The sequence below is a fragment of the Micropterus dolomieu genome, linkage group LG06 (genome assembly GCF_021292245.1).
Source record: "Micropterus dolomieu isolate WLL.071019.BEF.003 ecotype Adirondacks linkage group LG06, ASM2129224v1, whole genome shotgun sequence".
Taxonomy (NCBI): domain Eukaryota; kingdom Metazoa; phylum Chordata; class Actinopteri; order Centrarchiformes; family Centrarchidae; genus Micropterus; species Micropterus dolomieu.
This window is the reverse complement of record NC_060155.1, coordinates 28,952,432-28,970,589: the sequence shown is the minus strand read 5'-3', so window position 1 is coordinate 28,970,589 and position 18,158 is coordinate 28,952,432. Positions and strand designations below refer to the sequence as shown.

At 42.1% G+C, this 18,158-nt stretch overlaps 1 protein-coding gene across 2 annotated transcripts in view; it reads right to left on the bottom strand.

The window, feature by feature from the left end:
* Positions 1 to 3,190: 3,190 nt before the first annotated feature.
* Positions 3,191 to 18,158, bottom strand: part of LOC123973120 (prohibitin-2-like) — a 17,730-nt gene continuing 2,762 nt past the window's right edge. For both annotated transcript variants that reach the window (XM_046053008.1, XM_046053009.1), the window contains exons 3-10: positions 17,468 to 17,552; positions 15,812 to 15,891; positions 13,201 to 13,385; positions 11,942 to 12,071; positions 11,170 to 11,273; positions 9,077 to 9,154; positions 5,097 to 5,173; positions 3,191 to 4,521 (exon numbers count right to left, since the gene is read on the bottom strand). In XM_046053008.1, coding sequence (XP_045908964.1) covers positions 4,506 to 4,521; positions 5,097 to 5,173; positions 9,077 to 9,154; positions 11,170 to 11,273; positions 11,942 to 12,071; positions 13,201 to 13,385; positions 15,812 to 15,891; positions 17,468 to 17,552 — 755 coding nt within the window. In that variant the 3' untranslated portion in view covers positions 3,191 to 4,505. The remainder of the gene's footprint in view (positions 4,522 to 5,096; positions 5,174 to 9,076; positions 9,155 to 11,169; positions 11,274 to 11,941; positions 12,072 to 13,200; positions 13,386 to 15,811; positions 15,892 to 17,467; positions 17,553 to 18,158) is intronic.

Sequence of the window (18,158 nt, the reverse complement as noted above, 5' to 3'; positions counted from 1 at the left end):
GTCTGGTTCGGTCTGTACATCAGCGACGTGTGGACGACATGCAGGGCGCTGCAATTAGCATTTTATGACATTTTAGAAAATAATGGGTCGATATTGATCCATAATCAATAATGGAAATAACTTGTGCCAAATCAATAAGATTTAAAAAAATGAATTGATTAATGTGTACCTTTCATCCATGACAGTATTTTATACTCTGAGTGTTTTCTGATGGGTTTGTTCACATCCTGAACACGAGGCAACGTCTCCAGAACGTTTTTCTTCAGTTTACCTACAATTACAGACAAATTACACACAGACGACTTTTTTATTGCTAATTCTGACATTCTTTCAGTTAGAATCAGTTAATGTGACTGCAGCTTCTAGACCATCGTGTTGGCACATCAGAGCGTCACTTTGTGTTTAAAAACGTAAACGTACGTTATTTGTCACATACATGTAGCGAAATTCATCCTCTGCATTTAAGCCAATCCCTGAAGGGAGCAGCGGGCAGCCGCTGTACAACTCCAGATTGAAATGATGCCAGGTCAAACGGCCCCGACTGGAGAACCTACCCAACATGTTTTGATGGTGAGGGAAACCGGAGAAAACCCATGCAGACACGGGGAGAACATGCAAACTCTCACGGAAAAAGACAGGACGACCGGGGTTCAAACCCAGGACCTTCTTGCTGTGGGCCCCCACTGCTATCCACTAGGCCACCGTGCTGCACCGAACACTTAATTTTCTGCATTCTGGGGAAATTCCCTGCAATAATTTATGGTGGAAAAGTTTTTATTTCTATAGAGGGAAACAGAAAATTCAGGCAGCATTCAAACTCTGATCCTTAACAGAATCTAAGTGAGTGCAGCTCTCAGTCTTTCTGTGCTGCTTTCAGATCTGTTTCTCCGGCAGATCAACTTTTCCTATTTAATTTCATCCCTGCTGAGTCATGAGTTTGTCTCCCCTCCTGTTTTGTCATGTTCACAGGGAGGGAACAGAAAACTTGGCCAACAAGAAACTGTGTCAAGAAGTTGTCACAGACTGGTGCTGCACGTTTTGGGGTCATTTTATAATCAGTAGCTTTTTTTTTTTTTTAAGCTGAAGTTTCTTTTTTTTGGGACAAAGCACATTTGTTTCTGCGTTGGATGTTTTTGTTATTGTGCAAACAAACCTTTCTCAAAACACTGTCATTTAACATTTCTTATTTTATGTATTGTAAACTCTGTAATCATGTTTTACCACATGAGCTTTACTGAATCTGGTCATAAATTAAGAACCGAACCTTTTGATGAGACAAAGACTAAATTCAGACATGATGTTTAGTAGGTGATTTTTTAATTCAGTGTAAGATCACCTGCAGGATCAGACAGGACGTCTGAAGCCACACAGAGTCAAACAAACAAGCTTCTCGTTTTCACTCGGCTGCAACACAAACAAAGATAACAGTGTGCGTCTGATCGCTGCTGCGTGCCGTTCGTCTGCTGACAGAAATACTCGCTGGTATTAACCATCGTGACTCAACATATTTAGTTTGAGGCTCAACGAAATGTTACAAAACACCTAAGCTGCTGTGGGAACTGAGTCACTGCAGCTTCAGACTCACGCCGACCCCTGAACGCATCAACGCTTGAATGTGAGAGGGTTTTAAGGAGACAGCTTGAGGAGTTGAATGTTCAGATTGATGCCACTACTCACGTCTGTATGCTAAATATGAAGCTACAGCAAGCTGGTGGTTAGCTTAGCTTAGCTTAGCATAAAGGCAGGAAACCGGGGGAAACCGCTAGCCTGGATCTGCCCAAAGAAAACCACCTCCCAGCCAGAGTCCTGTGGCATTTTGTACCAAAGCCATTTATTGGTGTTGTAGTACTTAAGACCATTTTCGGTCTCAAGACCGGTCTTAAGACCACATTTTGATGGTCATTGAGCACTTGGGATTTTTTTCCCCCCAAGACCAGTTGAGACCATAACTTTGGGAATATCAACTTATTTGTTAACATCCAAACTTTGATTGGATGTAAAACGTATTGCTTCAAATGCAACCAGTAACCCTAATTAAAAATGTGTTGTTCCCGTAACGACCGGCCCCCCCTCCCCGCGATGGTCAGCATGGTTGAATGAAGATACTCGCGTTGATTTCAGCGCTTAGTGTTTGCATGTGGGTGTTTTAACGGGAATGTGGATCTTCCAGGTCGACGTGAGAAGCACCTCTGATCTCGTTCCATATTTTATTGTGTCACGTAATTTGGGGAACTGGTCTTGGTCTCAGCCCCTAAAAGTCTTGGTCTTGTCTCGGTCCCGATAAACTCTGGTCTTGACTGTCTATGAAGATTCTCAGTCATCCAGGTCATAGTTATCCAACGAAGGTTAAAATCAAGGGCAACTGGACTTGGTTGAAGATACTGGAAGACGTTTCGTCCCTCATCCAAAGGACTTCTTCAGTTCTGACTGACTGGCAGGGAAACTCAGCTATTTAACCTCAGTGGGGTCGTTGGCCCTGGTCATCGATACCGCTGGTTCGTTAGTGTTCCTGGTTGCTGTGACGACAGTCGTTAAGACTACCTGTGGCTGGTCTTGACTTGGCCTCGGTTTGGGCGATCTTGACTACAACAGCAAGACTCGTTTTTATTTGCAACGTTTGAGTTGGTTAAAGCAGCTGCCGCCGTCACGTGGGATCTGCAATGGACAGACGCTCACATCAAAGGCCAGAAACATTCAAATCTGAGACATTAGCTATGTTTCGATAGTATCAGGTGCGTTTCCTTCAGCTGGTTTAGAAAGAATAAACCAGTCTACGGCGAGCGCAGCTACGTCAGTAGTTGATGTTACACATAGCTGTAATAAACAAGACGTCTGGGTTCTAAACCAGAAAGAAAACCAGTTGCCTGGAACTGATGACCATTGATCTTAGAAAAATGAAGAGGTCCTCAGGAATGTGTTATCAGCCATGTTTCTGCATGTTATGCTAAACGCCGACAGCGGAAACAGCTGATCAAACTCTTTCAGAAAAGACAGAAAGCGCCTCCAGTGAGCGGTAAGTTTATTTGAACTTTTCAATCAACGTTTTCCAACCGGATACTTCAAAATGTCCGCAAAAAAGAGGTTGATGGAAACAACTACTATTGTAGAAGTCTAGTGTGTCTATGTTTCAACATCAAAACTAATAAACATGGATAGAAAGAACAAAACCCTTAAATGAATGAAAACAAGGTTTTTTTGTTGAACAAACGCTTTATTGTATTTCTACAACTGTAACGTCCAGACAGACATGGTTTAGATTTTCTTTAACAGTAGAGTACAATAACCGCCACTTTTCATACCGCTCCAACCCCAGCCGGCCGATCATTTACCTCTAGCTTTAGCGGCGCCGCCAGGCTGATGGCGTCACTGGAGCCAGGCCAGCTGTTTCAGTGCGAGCTTGAACACAACGTCAACAGAAGTAGTGAAGCTGGTTTTCTACAGACGGCCGGGTCTCAAAGGCACGAGCAGCAGCGGGTACGAGACCGCGGGTTTCCATCGAGTCGGAGCAGCGATGGAGTGTCAGTTCACCCAAATCACAGAAACATGTTCTGCCTTTCAGCTCCTCATATTCAGTTTGATCTGAAAATACTGCGGTTTCTTAATGTAAACTGTTGACAGGAACAAAGAGCTGCTTCTAGTGTTTGAGCTTCAAACTGAATTTTAGCGCTAACGCAATTCAACATTTATAACAAAGCTCCTATTATTAGCTTGTGTTCTTGGTTTTCTGTGACTGTAAACTAAATTATTTTCATTAAAGAAATCAGTACAGTAAATCGATTGGTAATGAGAATAATCGCAGCCCTACAGCTTCACTTCCAGCAAAACAAAATGAGCTTTAGGGCCAAAGTTAGTGGGAAAAAAGTCACACTACTTTAAAAATAAAGTCTTACACAGTCAGAAGGATTCTAGTAACATTTCTGCTGTATTCTCTTAATATTATGACTTTTCCCCTCAAAAATATTACAATGTTGTTCCTGAAGTCTATATTTCCTCTAATACTCCGTGTTAAGATTGAATTTTTTTGTGATTTTGGAGAACTGACACTTTAAAAGGCTCCTCTGGTGTTGTTAAAAATCACATTTTACACATTTTATTTATGAAACTGGTACTTTATTTTGTAATTTTGTGTCAAATACTTGATGAAAAAGTTATACCGAAAAAAACCCCAACAACAACATTGTTCCATATATAAGTTAAAGGAAAAGTCTTCATGATATAAATTATATTTCCAGGTTTAACGTGAACTAACAGGAAGCAGCAGGAGGAACGCTTGTGATTCTGTCAAAGCAAAAAGATATTAAACGTCTACAGATGATGATAAAAGAGAAGCAAAGAACAAAACGGAAGACTTTTACCAACACCAGAGGAACCTTTCAAAATAAAATACACAGCGGTGAAACAGATTCACAGATAAACCTGGATCAGACTGAAAACCAGCGGCGACAGGTGAGAAACGACCGGGGCGGTTTTCTTTGTGGACCAGGAGGAATGATGACGACGTCTTCTTACTTCAGCAGCAAACTGAAAGAAACAGATCAGAAATGACCACACTGTGCTTATTATTCTAATTGTTATGAATCAGCAGTCGGCAGCAGTGGAGCGGGACAGCTAAGGTCGGGTATCAAGGGCCGAGTCCAAGTCGGAGTAAATTATTATTATAATCTACTCTGCGTGCTCTCTCAGCCAGTAACACAATCGATTCATAACTTTTGTCATTTTTCTCTAAATCAAGTTTCTCAAATGTGAATATTTGCTGCTTTTCTACATTTAACACAAAGTGAATATCTCTGGTCAGTGTATAACATTATGCTGCAGGAAATTATAGTTTGTACTATATTCTGACATATTAAAGACAAAACAAAATAACTGTTTGCTGCAGAACATTTGACAACTTTATCTTATTTTGTTCACTGGAAAAAAAGACATTCTGTAGGATAAATCTGTCAGCAGCTCCTCAGGTATCATCAAATACTTAAAATAAAGAAGCCCGACCCTGCTTTGATACGGTTTTCCAGAGTTCCTCCTAAAACCTGTGAGATTTTAAAGCCCGCTCTGGGCATGGCCGCCATGTTTAAAACAGTAAACCCTGGACTCACTTGTAGCTGTCTTTGTCCTGCAGGTTGAGCACCAGGCTGTCGGCGCTCAGGTACACTTTGTTTTGGGACTGCGCCACCTGCAGGTCAAACACAGAAAACACACACAGGGAGGGTGAGCGCAGAGAAAACACAGGTGGGAAGTCTCTCTGCGCGCAGGCCCGACTGAGCTGCTGCAGCCGAGCACAATGGGAACATTGTTAGAGCGTCAACACTGAGCTGATTCACTGCACAGTGAGCGCCGCTGAGGCCCGCTCGCCGTCCACACAGGAAACACACGCCAGCGCCTGGTCCACATGACGTGACTGTAATCTGAAGACTGTGCTGTGAGGTCACCCTGAGCTGCTCAGAGCCTGTCAATGAATAATTTAATCCTCAATACTCTGGCACCATAAAGATCTGCAGTCACCCAGAGACACTCACCAGAGTTCAATACTGTGTTAGCAAGCTTTAAAAGCTTAAAGGGTGACTATATTTTTCAACCTGGACCTCATTTTCCTATGTTTTTGTGTCCATGTGACTAAGTGGAACAAAAGTTTTTGAACTTGGTCCAGTACTGAGTGAGCGCGCTGTGAATCAGGGCTGCTATGTAATCCTTGTGGGCAAAAGTGCGTCCACTAAAGTTCTTGTTTTTGCTGCTGACAGCATTATGGAAAGGATCCCTACAGAGAGAGACCTTTGTTTTAAAAGAGTAAGATCCTTTATGTTGAACCTGAAACGGTTATCCATATCACTCTGATCAAAGCCACCAGACTCCATTGATAAAAACAGTAATTTTACCTCACAGAACACGGGAGTTTCTGGTCTACTGCTGCCTCGGTCGGTTAGTTTGTTTAGGTTAATGTGTGACTTTGTTGCTTTTGTTCTTGTGTTTGTAGTTTTAAAAAGGTTAAAAAACACCCAAGTCATACAATGACACAAACTAACTGTTTGAGGCAGTGTTAGACCAGAGAGGTAGAATTACCGTTTTTCCTCAATGGAGTCCGGTGGCTTTGGTTAGAGCGATGTAGCGACTGTTTCTGGTTAAACATAAAGGATCTTACACTTTAATAAAAGGTCCCTCTCTGTAGGGTTCCTTTCCATAATGCTGTCAGACACTAGTTATAAAAATCTGAGCCTGTTAGCAACAAAAACAAGAACTTTAGTGGACGGACTTTTGCCCGCAAGGATTACGCTGCAGCGCGCTCGCTTAACACTGGAGCAGTTACAAAAACTTTTATCCCAGTTAGTCACAGAAACAAAAACATGTTAGGGCCCAGGTTGAAAAATACGAACTTATATAGAGAAACGCATGCGTTAGTATAATAAATCTAGATTGAGCTCGACGCATTTAGCTCTTTATATCCTCGGTCACATCAAACCGTCCAAATCTGTTGTTGTTTTAATTAAGACAAACAGTTAATGAATGCTTGTTTACATTATAGTTGTCATTACATATAATGAATTGTTTAATTGAGTCTTGCAGACACTTGTGTGTTATCATCTGTGATCACTCAGACGTTTTACATGAATTATGGATTATAGGTGACAAAAACATTAATAATGAGCTAAAATGTCTGCAAGTAAATAATTTAAGCTTTAAAATGTCCTTGTATCAGTTTACTTTATGACAGTGCATGGTGAAAACTGCAAAGACCGAAAAAAAAAGAGAATCTGCAACTATTTTGATGATCGATTAACCGTTTAACATTCGATGGTTGCTGCTTCTCCAACGTGACAATCTGCCCATTTTCCATGAAAGTAAATATCAAATCAAATATTAAATATAAATGTAGGATTAAATGAAGTGTTAAGGGATACAAGTTTTTAGGTTTTATAATGTGAAATTCTGATTCTGCTGCTCCAGAAAAACACTAGTTGGGACAAAATGAAACTCCCAGAAAGATTTATTCTGCAGACATAAAGTTAAAAAGCGGTAGTTGGACTGATTAAAGCATCAGGATGTGACTAAATGACACTTGAGCTTTAACTCAACTGAAAATAAATGCATTAAAACGTTTCAGGCCCGATAAACAAATGTCAGGACAAAATGAAGAGCGGATGAAGCTGGACGGTTTGTTTCAGATTCATGTTCATGTGGCGCCACCTAGTGGACTCAACGAGCTGTTTCACTGTGAACCAGCTGCCTGCTCAATTCAACCTCAACACGGACGGTTGTCTGAAGTAATCAAGCAAATTTTAGTCTTTAATAATTAGTAAATAAAAATACAGCAGCTCTCAGAATGTAAGTGAACAAACAGCACTGTTAAAACGCTTATTTAAAGCAGATTGGATCCCTCCCTACCTCCCCGTGGAGGGAACACCGGCACTCCATAAACTTTTCAAACTGCTGCCACCAGCTCAGCAGCCCAGGAGCATCAGAACCAGGACAACAAGCCTATCTGGAGCAGCTTTATTCTGCAGGCTCACATAACTTTAAGCACCAAGCTGCATCCTGACCTCACAGCCACCAGTCCAACACTTTCAGCCCTGGACACTTTAGATTTATATTTTATGCAGCAGACGCTGAGGGACCTAATGTGTGTGTGTTGTAACGTGTTTCTGTTCATCTTTTATTCATGTGTGATCTGTGTTTCTAGTGATCCCAGGGAAACGCTCTTTCACCTACACTAACGTCTACTACAGTCTGGTAAAATATATCTCATCTTAATCAAAGGAGCATACTTTCTCAGTTCGTTGCCCACGTGAACACACAAACTGGTTTTTCTTGTTCTGATCGATCCTCCTCGAGCCATCAGCATACCTGCCAACCCCACCGTCCCCCCCACGAGATTCTCACATATTTAACCTTTTAAAGAAAGTTAAAGCCGCAGGGCGTACTCCAAAGCTTTGCTACAAACCCCCGATGCGGGGTGCGAGTAAAGACTACAACATATAGTAATTCCTCTACATGAATAGTTGTGATTGACAAGTTATTACTTAGCTTTAATAAATGAGAGATCAATGTAGGCTGAGCTTCATGCACGAGGATTTCATGAATAAAAAACAACCCGCTAAAGTGAAACTGCAGTAACTAATTAATATTAGGCCAATAGTGGTAAACTGCGTATGAAATTATAATGAATATAGTAACTATAAGTAACAGTATACTATGAAATTAATGTAAAAAATCTTAGCAGTAGATTCGATTAAAGACTCATCCTTCATGATCTAAAGGAAAATACTGTTGAGCTTTATCTTTGTTTAAACTGACCTTCACTGGTTTAAAAGGTCGGCAGTGCCTGCAAACGCACCGACACTCCCATCGTCCTCAGCTGAACTTTGTGTTGCCTGCTTATTAGCTCCTGTTAGCATGCTAAAATCACTCACTCCTCCCTCTCTGGTGAGGTCTGTGTAAAGTAGGGCTGGGCCGTGTGGCCAAAAATGTTATCACAATAAAAAACTTTTCATATCATTCGATATTGATAATTATCAGGATAAATGTCACATCGTTATTTCTTTCAAGTTTAAAGGCTGATTTTTGCTCCTGACTAACTTTTCTTTATGGTCAGAAAGGGACAAACACTGAGGGAAAACGTTACTTACTCGATACTTTGAGTACGTTTAATAATTCTCACTACAAAATTGCAGTTTATAGAGAGCAGTGGGTGATTTCGGACACGGTGAACATTACACCTGCGCGGCTCGCAGAGCTGCTGGCGTGGCTGCAGACTCCGGTTTGTATATCAGGCTTTGCATTCTGGGTAAACGGGGTCTGGTGGGGGGTTTTGTTTTCTGATGACATTTGTGTAAAGATAAAGTTTATTTTGACCAAACTTTATTTTGAATAGGATCAGATGGAGGTCTGATAAGGACTGTGCAGCTCAACACCTCTGCTCTGTCTGAGACCTGAGCGTCTCTTCAGCTGGAAACTGCAGAAAGTGATGAGAAGATGGAGCACAGACAGACAGACAGAGACAGACAGAGACAGACAGACAGAGACAGACAGAGACAGACAGAGACAGACAGAGACAGACAGAGACAGACAGACAGAGGTTCCTTACCGTCTTGGCGATGCTCTGCGCCGCCCGGATCTTCCTGAGTTTCAGGTAGCCTGGGTTCTTCGTCACGGCCTCGCCCAGCTGAAACACACAGATTTAAACTGTTAGTGTTGTTGACAGGTGAAAACTGTGACAGAAAGGGAGAGTGAGCGGAGGCGACCAGCGGCAGCCGGCCGAGCCGGTCTCTCCGAGCAGAAACAACACCGTCAAAGCTGTAGGCGTGTCGCCGCTCGGCTCCAATGCTCTCACGCAGCAAAAGTAATTATTGCATGTTTGTTTAAGAGGCTTATGTTTCTCTCTGCGCTTACGAGGTGGGGCGGAGAGGAATTTACCTGAGGTGGTCATTAAATGTTGTTTTAGTGTTAATTAGACTGTTACACAAGTTAAATTACAACACAACCAGGAGTTGGTCTGATCCGTCTGAGGTTCTCGGACAGACTGTTGACAGGAGAATCAGAGCAGGTTGGAGGATCACAGACACGTAAAGCTTCTGTTCAGACACAACAACAGTAACAACCTTCTGGAAACACAGCTGCTCCCAGGGAGCCGACAGCAAAGATCCCGACACTGATCGGTATCAGCTCGCCCCATCTGATCTTTTGTTTTCAGCCGTCACACAGCAGCTTTCCTCCCCGCAGAGCGACGAGTGCAGCCGCGGTCGCCTCTCCACTCCCTGAGCGCCGCCCACACACCTGCTTATTTATGTTATCTACCTCATTCATGGGCACAGGTTTCACTTCAGCTCAGTGAGAGTTTCAACACCACTGCAACAAAAACCCTGCGAGCAGAAAGCTGCTCTGCATGAAACTTCTCTTATATGAATATATAAATAAAAGTGAACGGAGCAGAGTTCATCCAGGTAGGACTAACTCAGGAAAAGGCTGCGCAGGACTGTTTCTTGATCCCGCAACATGTGTATTCATGTGTACTCATGTGCATTATTTATTCTGACATGCTCCCTGTGGTAGTTGCTTGATGCGCCCGTCAAGACATGAACGAAAGCGATCCGCAGAGAGCTTTGAAGAATGTGTTAGCTGCTAACATGTGGGACTGTGTTGGAAAGACAACAATAATTTTACTATACTTGACTCCATTTATCTGTCAGCTGTAGTGAATCTACAGCTGGGGAAACCAACCCGCTGCCCCAGAGAGCGCCTGGTGGCCCTCGGGGAGCCAGTGAGTCGCCTGCAGGTCTCAATCTACAGCTCGATCTAATAATAGTGCATAGTACTACAAAACCTTCAATACCAACGACCTGCCAGGTGCGGGAAGAAAAATATTCTGTATATCTGTGTTTTCCCATGATCACGTGGTAAAACATGAATAATGATCAGTGAACATTTATAATGACTATTAAATGCATAATGTCTATTATTTAAAGGGAAACCAAGCAGATTGGTCTTATTGTGAAGATTATATGGAACAAGTAGACCCTCCGTAATACTCTCCATCCTTTACGCAGCTCTCAGTCTCAACATGCAGATTAAGATAAACATTTATATGATTGATAGGTCAGTATATAAAGTAGTTCCTTCACCAGCTGTACAATAAAACGCAGCTTAGCTGTTAAAGCATCAGTAAAATCTTACAATATTATGATTTATGCCCAACATGCACTTTTACTTTAACACTTTTTTTAAGTACATTTTGCTGTTGTACGTTTGAAAAAAGTGAAATCTTAAATGCAGGAGTTTTGCTTATTTTACTTCAGTAAAATTTGAGTGCTTCTTCTTATTAAATCAGCCTGAACTGATTTCAGATCAGTTTAATATCGGGCTGATATGACGATAGAAAAACATCTTTCGTTTACTTCGTTGCGAACGGCGCTTTGCACCGCGGTACCAACTTGAAACTAACTTCACTGCGGTCCGTTCTTCCACACGTGCCGGTGATGCAGGGAAGAAATTTGCATTAAATATAGCTGACGAGCCACACAACACTATCCAGCCGTGATGTGTGTGTATAATGCAGAGAAATAGCCAGATGGAAACGCCATACTTCATTGAATTAACATTAATTAATAAATGTTCTATATCAGGATATTAATTTTTGGTCATATCGCACAGCCCAACTTTAGGACTGAATTATAGACTCACCATCTTGGCAGCCTCAGCTTCTCCCTCAGCCTGGATGATCTTGTGTCTCTGGTCTTGTTTGGCCTTTTCCACATAAAACTGAGCTCGCTGCGCCTCCTGCTGGGCTGGAGAGGAACAAACACACACAAGTCAGACTTTTATCTTAAAGTTACTTATATTACTGCTCTGAACAAAATTATAAAAGGCGACACTTTTGTTTTTGCCCCCTATTTCTCTCAAATAGTGTTCACAAATCTGTCAAACTCTGTGTTAGTGAGCACTTCTCCTTTGTGTGGCATATCAAGATGCTGATCTGAAGATGGGGATTGCACAGGTGAGCCTCAGGCTGGCCACAATTAAAGGCCACTCCAAAACGGAGTCTGGAGGTGGATGGATTATCTCGGCAAAGGAGAAGTGCTCACTAACACAGATTTGGACAGATTTGTGAATAATATTAATATAATTCATAGAGAAAGTCTTAGATCTTTGAGTTCAGCTCACAATGAATGTGGGCAAAAACAAAAGCGTTGTGTTTATAATTTTGTTCTGTGTATATATTATTATTTTATACACGTTTAGAAACGAGAAAACCTGCTTAATGTCCTACATAAATCTTATAACCTCTCCTCGTATAACCTGCTCTCAGAACAGAATGATTGATCCCCTGACGATGTAAAAACAAAGCTGATTAAATAAGGTGTTCTCTCTCTGCAGGCCGACCGTCACGGGAACAAGCTCAATCTGAAAATCATCTGTTGGCCCAGAGGTCAGACGACTTCCTGTCTCCACTCACCGACTTGCTTGGCCTCGACAGCGGCGGTGTACTCTCGGCTGAAGCTGAGCTCGGTGATGGCCACGTCGTCCAGGATGATGTTGAAGTCTTTCGCCCGCTCAAACAGCTCTCTGCGGATCAGCAGGGAAACCTGGAGGACGGGATTGGAGGGTGTCAGTCACACGTTATTTTCAAACATCCAGGAAACTACACTCTATAAATTAGCTTTATGTTTTTAAATGTTTGCAGTCCCTTTAACTCGTGGTTGGGTTTCAAAAGCAGCGATGACTCGGCTGCAGGCCGTGCTGGAGGATGTAGTTTGTGCTGCTTTTGAACCGTGTTGCACTGATATATCTATTATTCTGTCCACCCTATTTATATCAGAGAGGGTGGGATACATAACAGAAACACCTCTCTGTATAAAGCAATGTGTAATTATTATAGTCTCCAATCAAGAGGCAAAGGCAACGGTGAGTTAGTGGTGGTGTTTCTAATATTCTGACCTCCTCGTGTCTGTAAATAGGGAGGACAAAAAAACAGAAACCCCTCCCGTACAACACCAGCTTTAACTATGACCTCTGTAATAAATGTGGAACTTAATTTACATATTTCTGTCAACAAAACAGTTGTGGGGAGTTCTGAGAGTGTGACGTAACCGGCTGTGCAACAGTTTAACAAGTTGGAGGACGCCGTGGTTAAAGCTGTGTCTGGGTTTCATTATAGTAACAGTGTTGGAAAAGAGATGCTGCTGCTGAAAGAGAAAGAAGGAGGAGAGCTGAGAGACAAATACTCTTATGACAACTGGCAGCAAAGTTACTTCATATCATTGGGAACGAGATATGACAGGGGAGATGGGAAATTAGTTACTATGCTATACTAAATTTTTATTATTTTATTTAAGATGTAGTATTATTAGCTCAGCTAATAGCCAATTGTTACAAACAGGCTAAAACGAAAAACTGTTCGTAGTCTGTGTATTGTATTTTAAAATCTGGCAAATTCTTGTAAACTCGGCTGCTGGCTGAGACAAACCAGCCCCTCGACCAATCAGCGCACACTTACGTCACTCAAAGTTCCTCTTGCGCTGGAAGAGGAGCTAAAACAGGAGCGATCTAAGAACTATGACGGTTCACAGTTCCTGCAGTGCAGACAAACCAAAAAGGGGGCGGTTCCTCCAACCGTAATGAGCTTTGTAAAGACGGATGCTGTGGCAGAGCTGTTGTACTGGACAGCATCATACTGCAAAGGTGTACCTAATAAAGTGGCCACAGTGGGGTTACCTGTGCTCTCTGAGTGATGAGCTGCGAAGCGTTGAATTTTGCCACCACGCTCTTCAGCACCTCGTTGACGATGGAGGGCAGGACGCGCTCGTCGTAGTCCAGTCCCAGCTGCTGGTAGAGGGCGGGCAGGTTGGACGCCAGCGGCCGCGACAGGACGCGCACGGCGATGTTCACCATCTGCAGGTCTGAGAGCAACAGAGGGAAACAACCAAAAGGTCACGAGGAGAAACTTTTCTTTGCTCTCTTTTGAAAAAGGACCCTTTAAAGAGGTGGTGTTCTGCTCATTTTCAGGTTCAAAATCTTATTTATTTACAGGTTTACATGGTTTAATTTTCAAAAAACACCATATTTTTGTCATACTGCACATTGCTGCAGCTCCTCTTTTCACCCTGTGTTGAAGGCTTCGTTTTAGCTATGGAGTGATACATCTTGTCTCTAAATGATCTTTGTTGGGAGTTGCACGTGTGCAGTTCTTAGTTAAGGACTACTAGCCAATCAGAAGCAGAGAAGGGCGGGTCAGCGAGAAGCAAACAACGCTTGGGTTCAGCTGGACATGTTGTCGACCAGCTTGGCAACATGGACTGGAGCGAGAGTTTCAGAGCGGTGAGTTATTAATCTGTATCCATAAAGTTTTAACTGAGCTCTGTCTCTACATCACAGGAACAACTTTATGTCCACTGACTGCCTGGAGGGTAGCTAGTGTTTGGAAGGGAGAGGAGAGCTGTGTGCTGCAGCTCACACACACAAAATAGTAAAACGAAATAAAGAAAACAAAAAAATGGCATCATAATTTCCAAAGCTCAGGTTATCAAATGTTATGTGTACTGTTGGTGGAAACCAGGAGATATTAAATATTCATATTTGAGAGACAGAGAAATGGGCTTTTTTGTAGTAAGACTCGACTAATTGTTGCAGCTCTAGTTGTTTTGGTGGGTTAAATATGAACAGGAAGTGGGCTGTTCAAGAAGCTAAAACCTGAAAGCTTCAAACTGAGATTGAGCTGAAATATAAAACTTCACTGCAGGACAGACAGACGAAAGACGCAGGTTCAGTAAGCTCAGAGAGGACGATAAGAACAGGTTTCACCTGGTCAAATTTAAGACCACTATGAATGAAATTTAAGACCTATATCACGATAACAAAAAGAAACGTACAAAAGGAAATGCAGTCACAAGATTACTTGCAGAGTAAATAAATATATTCAAATAAGGGTTGGGTGATGGGTGACAATCAAACACTGGGATGGACGATGACATTGATAAGATACGTAGTTAACAAGCGGGCATGCGGAGAACCTGTTGAAATAGGATCGAGTGGAAATATCCAGAAAAAGACGACTTCTGTATCTTTTCAGCGACTTTATAAAACATAACCTGCAGCTGATGGAGAAACTCAGGGGAGCAGACAGGGAGACTGAGAGAGGCAGGTCCATTTACAAATAATAAAAAATAATGTCCATTGGGATTAAAACATGCTTTCACAGGGCGGATATAATGTAAGAAATGAAGATGGTATGTTTTTAATGTGGGGCTTTGGGGGGTCATCCCCCTCAAGAAACTTTTTATGTTTTCCAATTAAGAAATTCAACATAATTTTAGAACACTGTTGTTTCCACATCTGTGAATAATAAGTAGGAAATCTAGGGCAGATTTTGAATAAACTGCACCCAAAAGCTAAACTTACTAAATAAATCTACTGGGTTTGAATTATGATCTGGGAAAATTCATGTGGTTAGTTTTGATGCTCTCCACAGTGATTTTACATTCATGGCGCGGCACCAAGCTGTTTTGAGCCTCACCACCTTATAAAGGCAGAAGAACACGGTTAATGTGACCTCAGAATCATTACAGAGAGGACTGTTCATGTTTGCCTTGTGCGTCCTTTGAAGAATGAGGAGAGGAAGACAGCCAGTTCAGAGTTACCGACAATCATTAATGATCATGTGAAGTTTTAGTAGCGGCGCTCATTCATTAAGCAGCGACAGTAGACTTCAAATACGTTGCTAGCGACTGTTTTTCCATCAAGCCCTAATGCCTCGTGCAGACAACACGACTCTCAGCGTCGGCCGATGGTCGTGCCGTTCACGCTACACAACCTGCCGTCTTGTGACGGGAGTCTTGAAGTCGTTGAGGCGTTCACACTACGTGACGATCGGTGACGGGGGGTCACACGCCACACGAGCTGACAGCGGCTGTCACTTGACGCTGGTCTCCAAACCACGTTTTGTCAAAAAAAAAAAAAAAACACACACGTGAAATGTGAAACGGGAAATGAGGATAACTTACAGACAAAACAGCTGTTTGTTATTCTAAAGACAAAGAATCTGGGTGAAAGGATGGATCAGCACACGCAGGCAGCAGGAATCGTCTGAGCTACAGAGAGCTCAGGGGAGGAAAAAGTGTTTTGCAGTGGAAAAAGTAGCTGCCTGCTCTCATTGGCTGGATGTGGACGTAGAGTCGGCCGACTCCTCCAGATATTTGGCGTGCTAGACATCAGGGAGATTTTGAAATTTAAGACTTTAATCCTGTAACAGTTTCCACGGGGTCTTTAAAAAGTCTTAAACACGTTTCCATCAGGTTGTTTTTATTGGTTTCTGGTTTCTGTGTCTGACCTTTGCTTCCGGTGAGTGAGGAGATCTTTCTGGGTCTGGCTCGGATGTCGTAGATGATGGGATACTGGAACCAGGGTATCCTGCAGACAGAGAAGCAACATGAACACAAGTCATCCAGCTCCACATGAGGCTGAACGGGCAGGTTATAACATCAACAAAACCCAAAACCGTCTGAGGCTCAAAACAGAAACGGGAATATTAGTGTCACAATGCAACCGTTTCATCGTGAATCCATCTGTTTATTTCTAATTTTTTGACTTTTGTAACATTTTTTCCAGATTTAGCCACCGCATTGCAAATAAGTAATAATTCCTAATTGATTCTTAGATGCACGGAAGAATTACTTCCTGTTATTTCTCACATTATAAAAGCCACTTGTGCTTGAATGTGTCGGTATTCACCGGAACTGTCGCTTTTACATTTTAGTCTTTGGCGTACCGGTTCTCTCCTCTGGGTTCTCTCGCCTGCCTGCTAATCTCCGCAGGGAGATCAGGAGCCTTTCATGCAGCCGTGCGTATAGCTGCTTGTCATTAACCAACCAATAACAGCCTGGAGGAGGCGGGACATTAAAAAAAGGTTGAGGCACAACAGCAAACTTTAGGAATGTTTAACTCGTCGTTCTGTATGCAGAGTTTTTATTTTTGACAAGTTAATTTGCAGACTGACCATGTAGCGCATTTTTCTTGCACAATAATTTAGTGACTGAAAACAAACCACACAAACTGCTGTTTTGTCCAACTGGAATTAATATTATAGGCTACTAATGGTAAACTATGGTAGCCTGTACTATTATCTGAAATGATAATGAATACACAAACATCAAACCTCAACCACAGTGGTGAAGGCTAATATCAGAGAATAGTTTTATTAGTGAAACAGCTGAATCTTAACTAATAAACTATCTGTAGGCAGATCATCCAAATAAAGTGTAACATGTAAATAGATTATTATACTAACATTATACTTTCTATTTAATGTTATATTTTTATTTTTTTATTTTGTTTATCAAAAAAAGATTTACGTACTGAACGCAAAAGGCCCCCAAAGGCCCATTCTGAGCCAGGAAAAACCCTGAAAACAGAATATTTTACATTTATTCATTCAGCTGACGCTTTTATCCAAAGCACATTACAATTGCTATATATGTCAGAGGTTGCACGCCTCTGGAGCAACTAGGGGTTAAATGTCTTGCTCAGGGACACGTTGGATGGGTCACAGTGGGGAATTGAACCCGTGTCTCTCACACCAAAGGCACGTGTCTTATCCACTGCTCCATCGCCACCACAACTACTTGAGCTTTAAACATGTTCTAAGTCTTTGGCTTCTCCCACAGAACAGCAAAGCTACAGATACATTACACACCAGTGCACATGTATATTGGGCTAATCGCCATAGCAACACAGTGGGCGGAGCCCGGCGAGGCCTTTTTTACCCAACCAGATTGCCAGAATTAAGAATAAAGCCCAGTGGTCTTTCTGTGATGTTCTGCAGACAGAGATATTCACTGTTTAATGAGCGGCTCCTGAAATCATGACTAAAACAATCGTCTTTGAAACGCATCCTTCACGTCGTTACACTCTGACGCAGACCTCGGCCGTCATTGGTCGATATAAGAAAGGACAACGCACTGATCTCTCTGAGCGAGAGGCGTCCTACCTGAAGTGGAGTCCCTCAGAGAGAACCGTGTCCATCTGCATCCCTCCGATCCTGCTGAAGATGATCGCTCTCTGTCCTCCTTCAACTAGAGAACAAACAAACACATCATGACCGTCAGCACGTCACCCGCCTCTCCGGCGCTGTTCGCCGTCTCAACACCCGAGTCGCCATCGGTAAGACGGAATCAGGCAAATGATCGGTTGGTCTGTGGTCTCTGTACGGCTTTGTTTTATATAAATAAAATAAATTAAAAAAATGTTTAATAAAAAATCAGTCAACATGTTTTTTATGGCTGGGCAATAAAATAATTATCGCAATGTAATTTTCCTCAATAATAAAAATAACGAATGTTTAATAAAGGTTTACTTACATTTATTTGAATCACAAATAAATCAGCAGTTAATTTTATCTATTAAGACATTTATTTTGTTGAATTTTACTTTTTTCAACAAATATGCACAATAATTTTGAATGTTCTGCCTCAGTTTTGTGAAGTGATCCACTGTTTGGCATCAAGTGTTTGTTCTAATCAGAAAGAAAAGTTTAAAAAACCACAATTAACGTTCACTCGGGAGCAAAAACCAGCCTTTAAACTTTAAAGTAATAATTCACCAAACCTAAGGATCGCATAGTACCTCATATTTTTGTGTGTGTGTGTGTGTGTGTGTGTGTGTGGGGGGGGGGGGGGGCG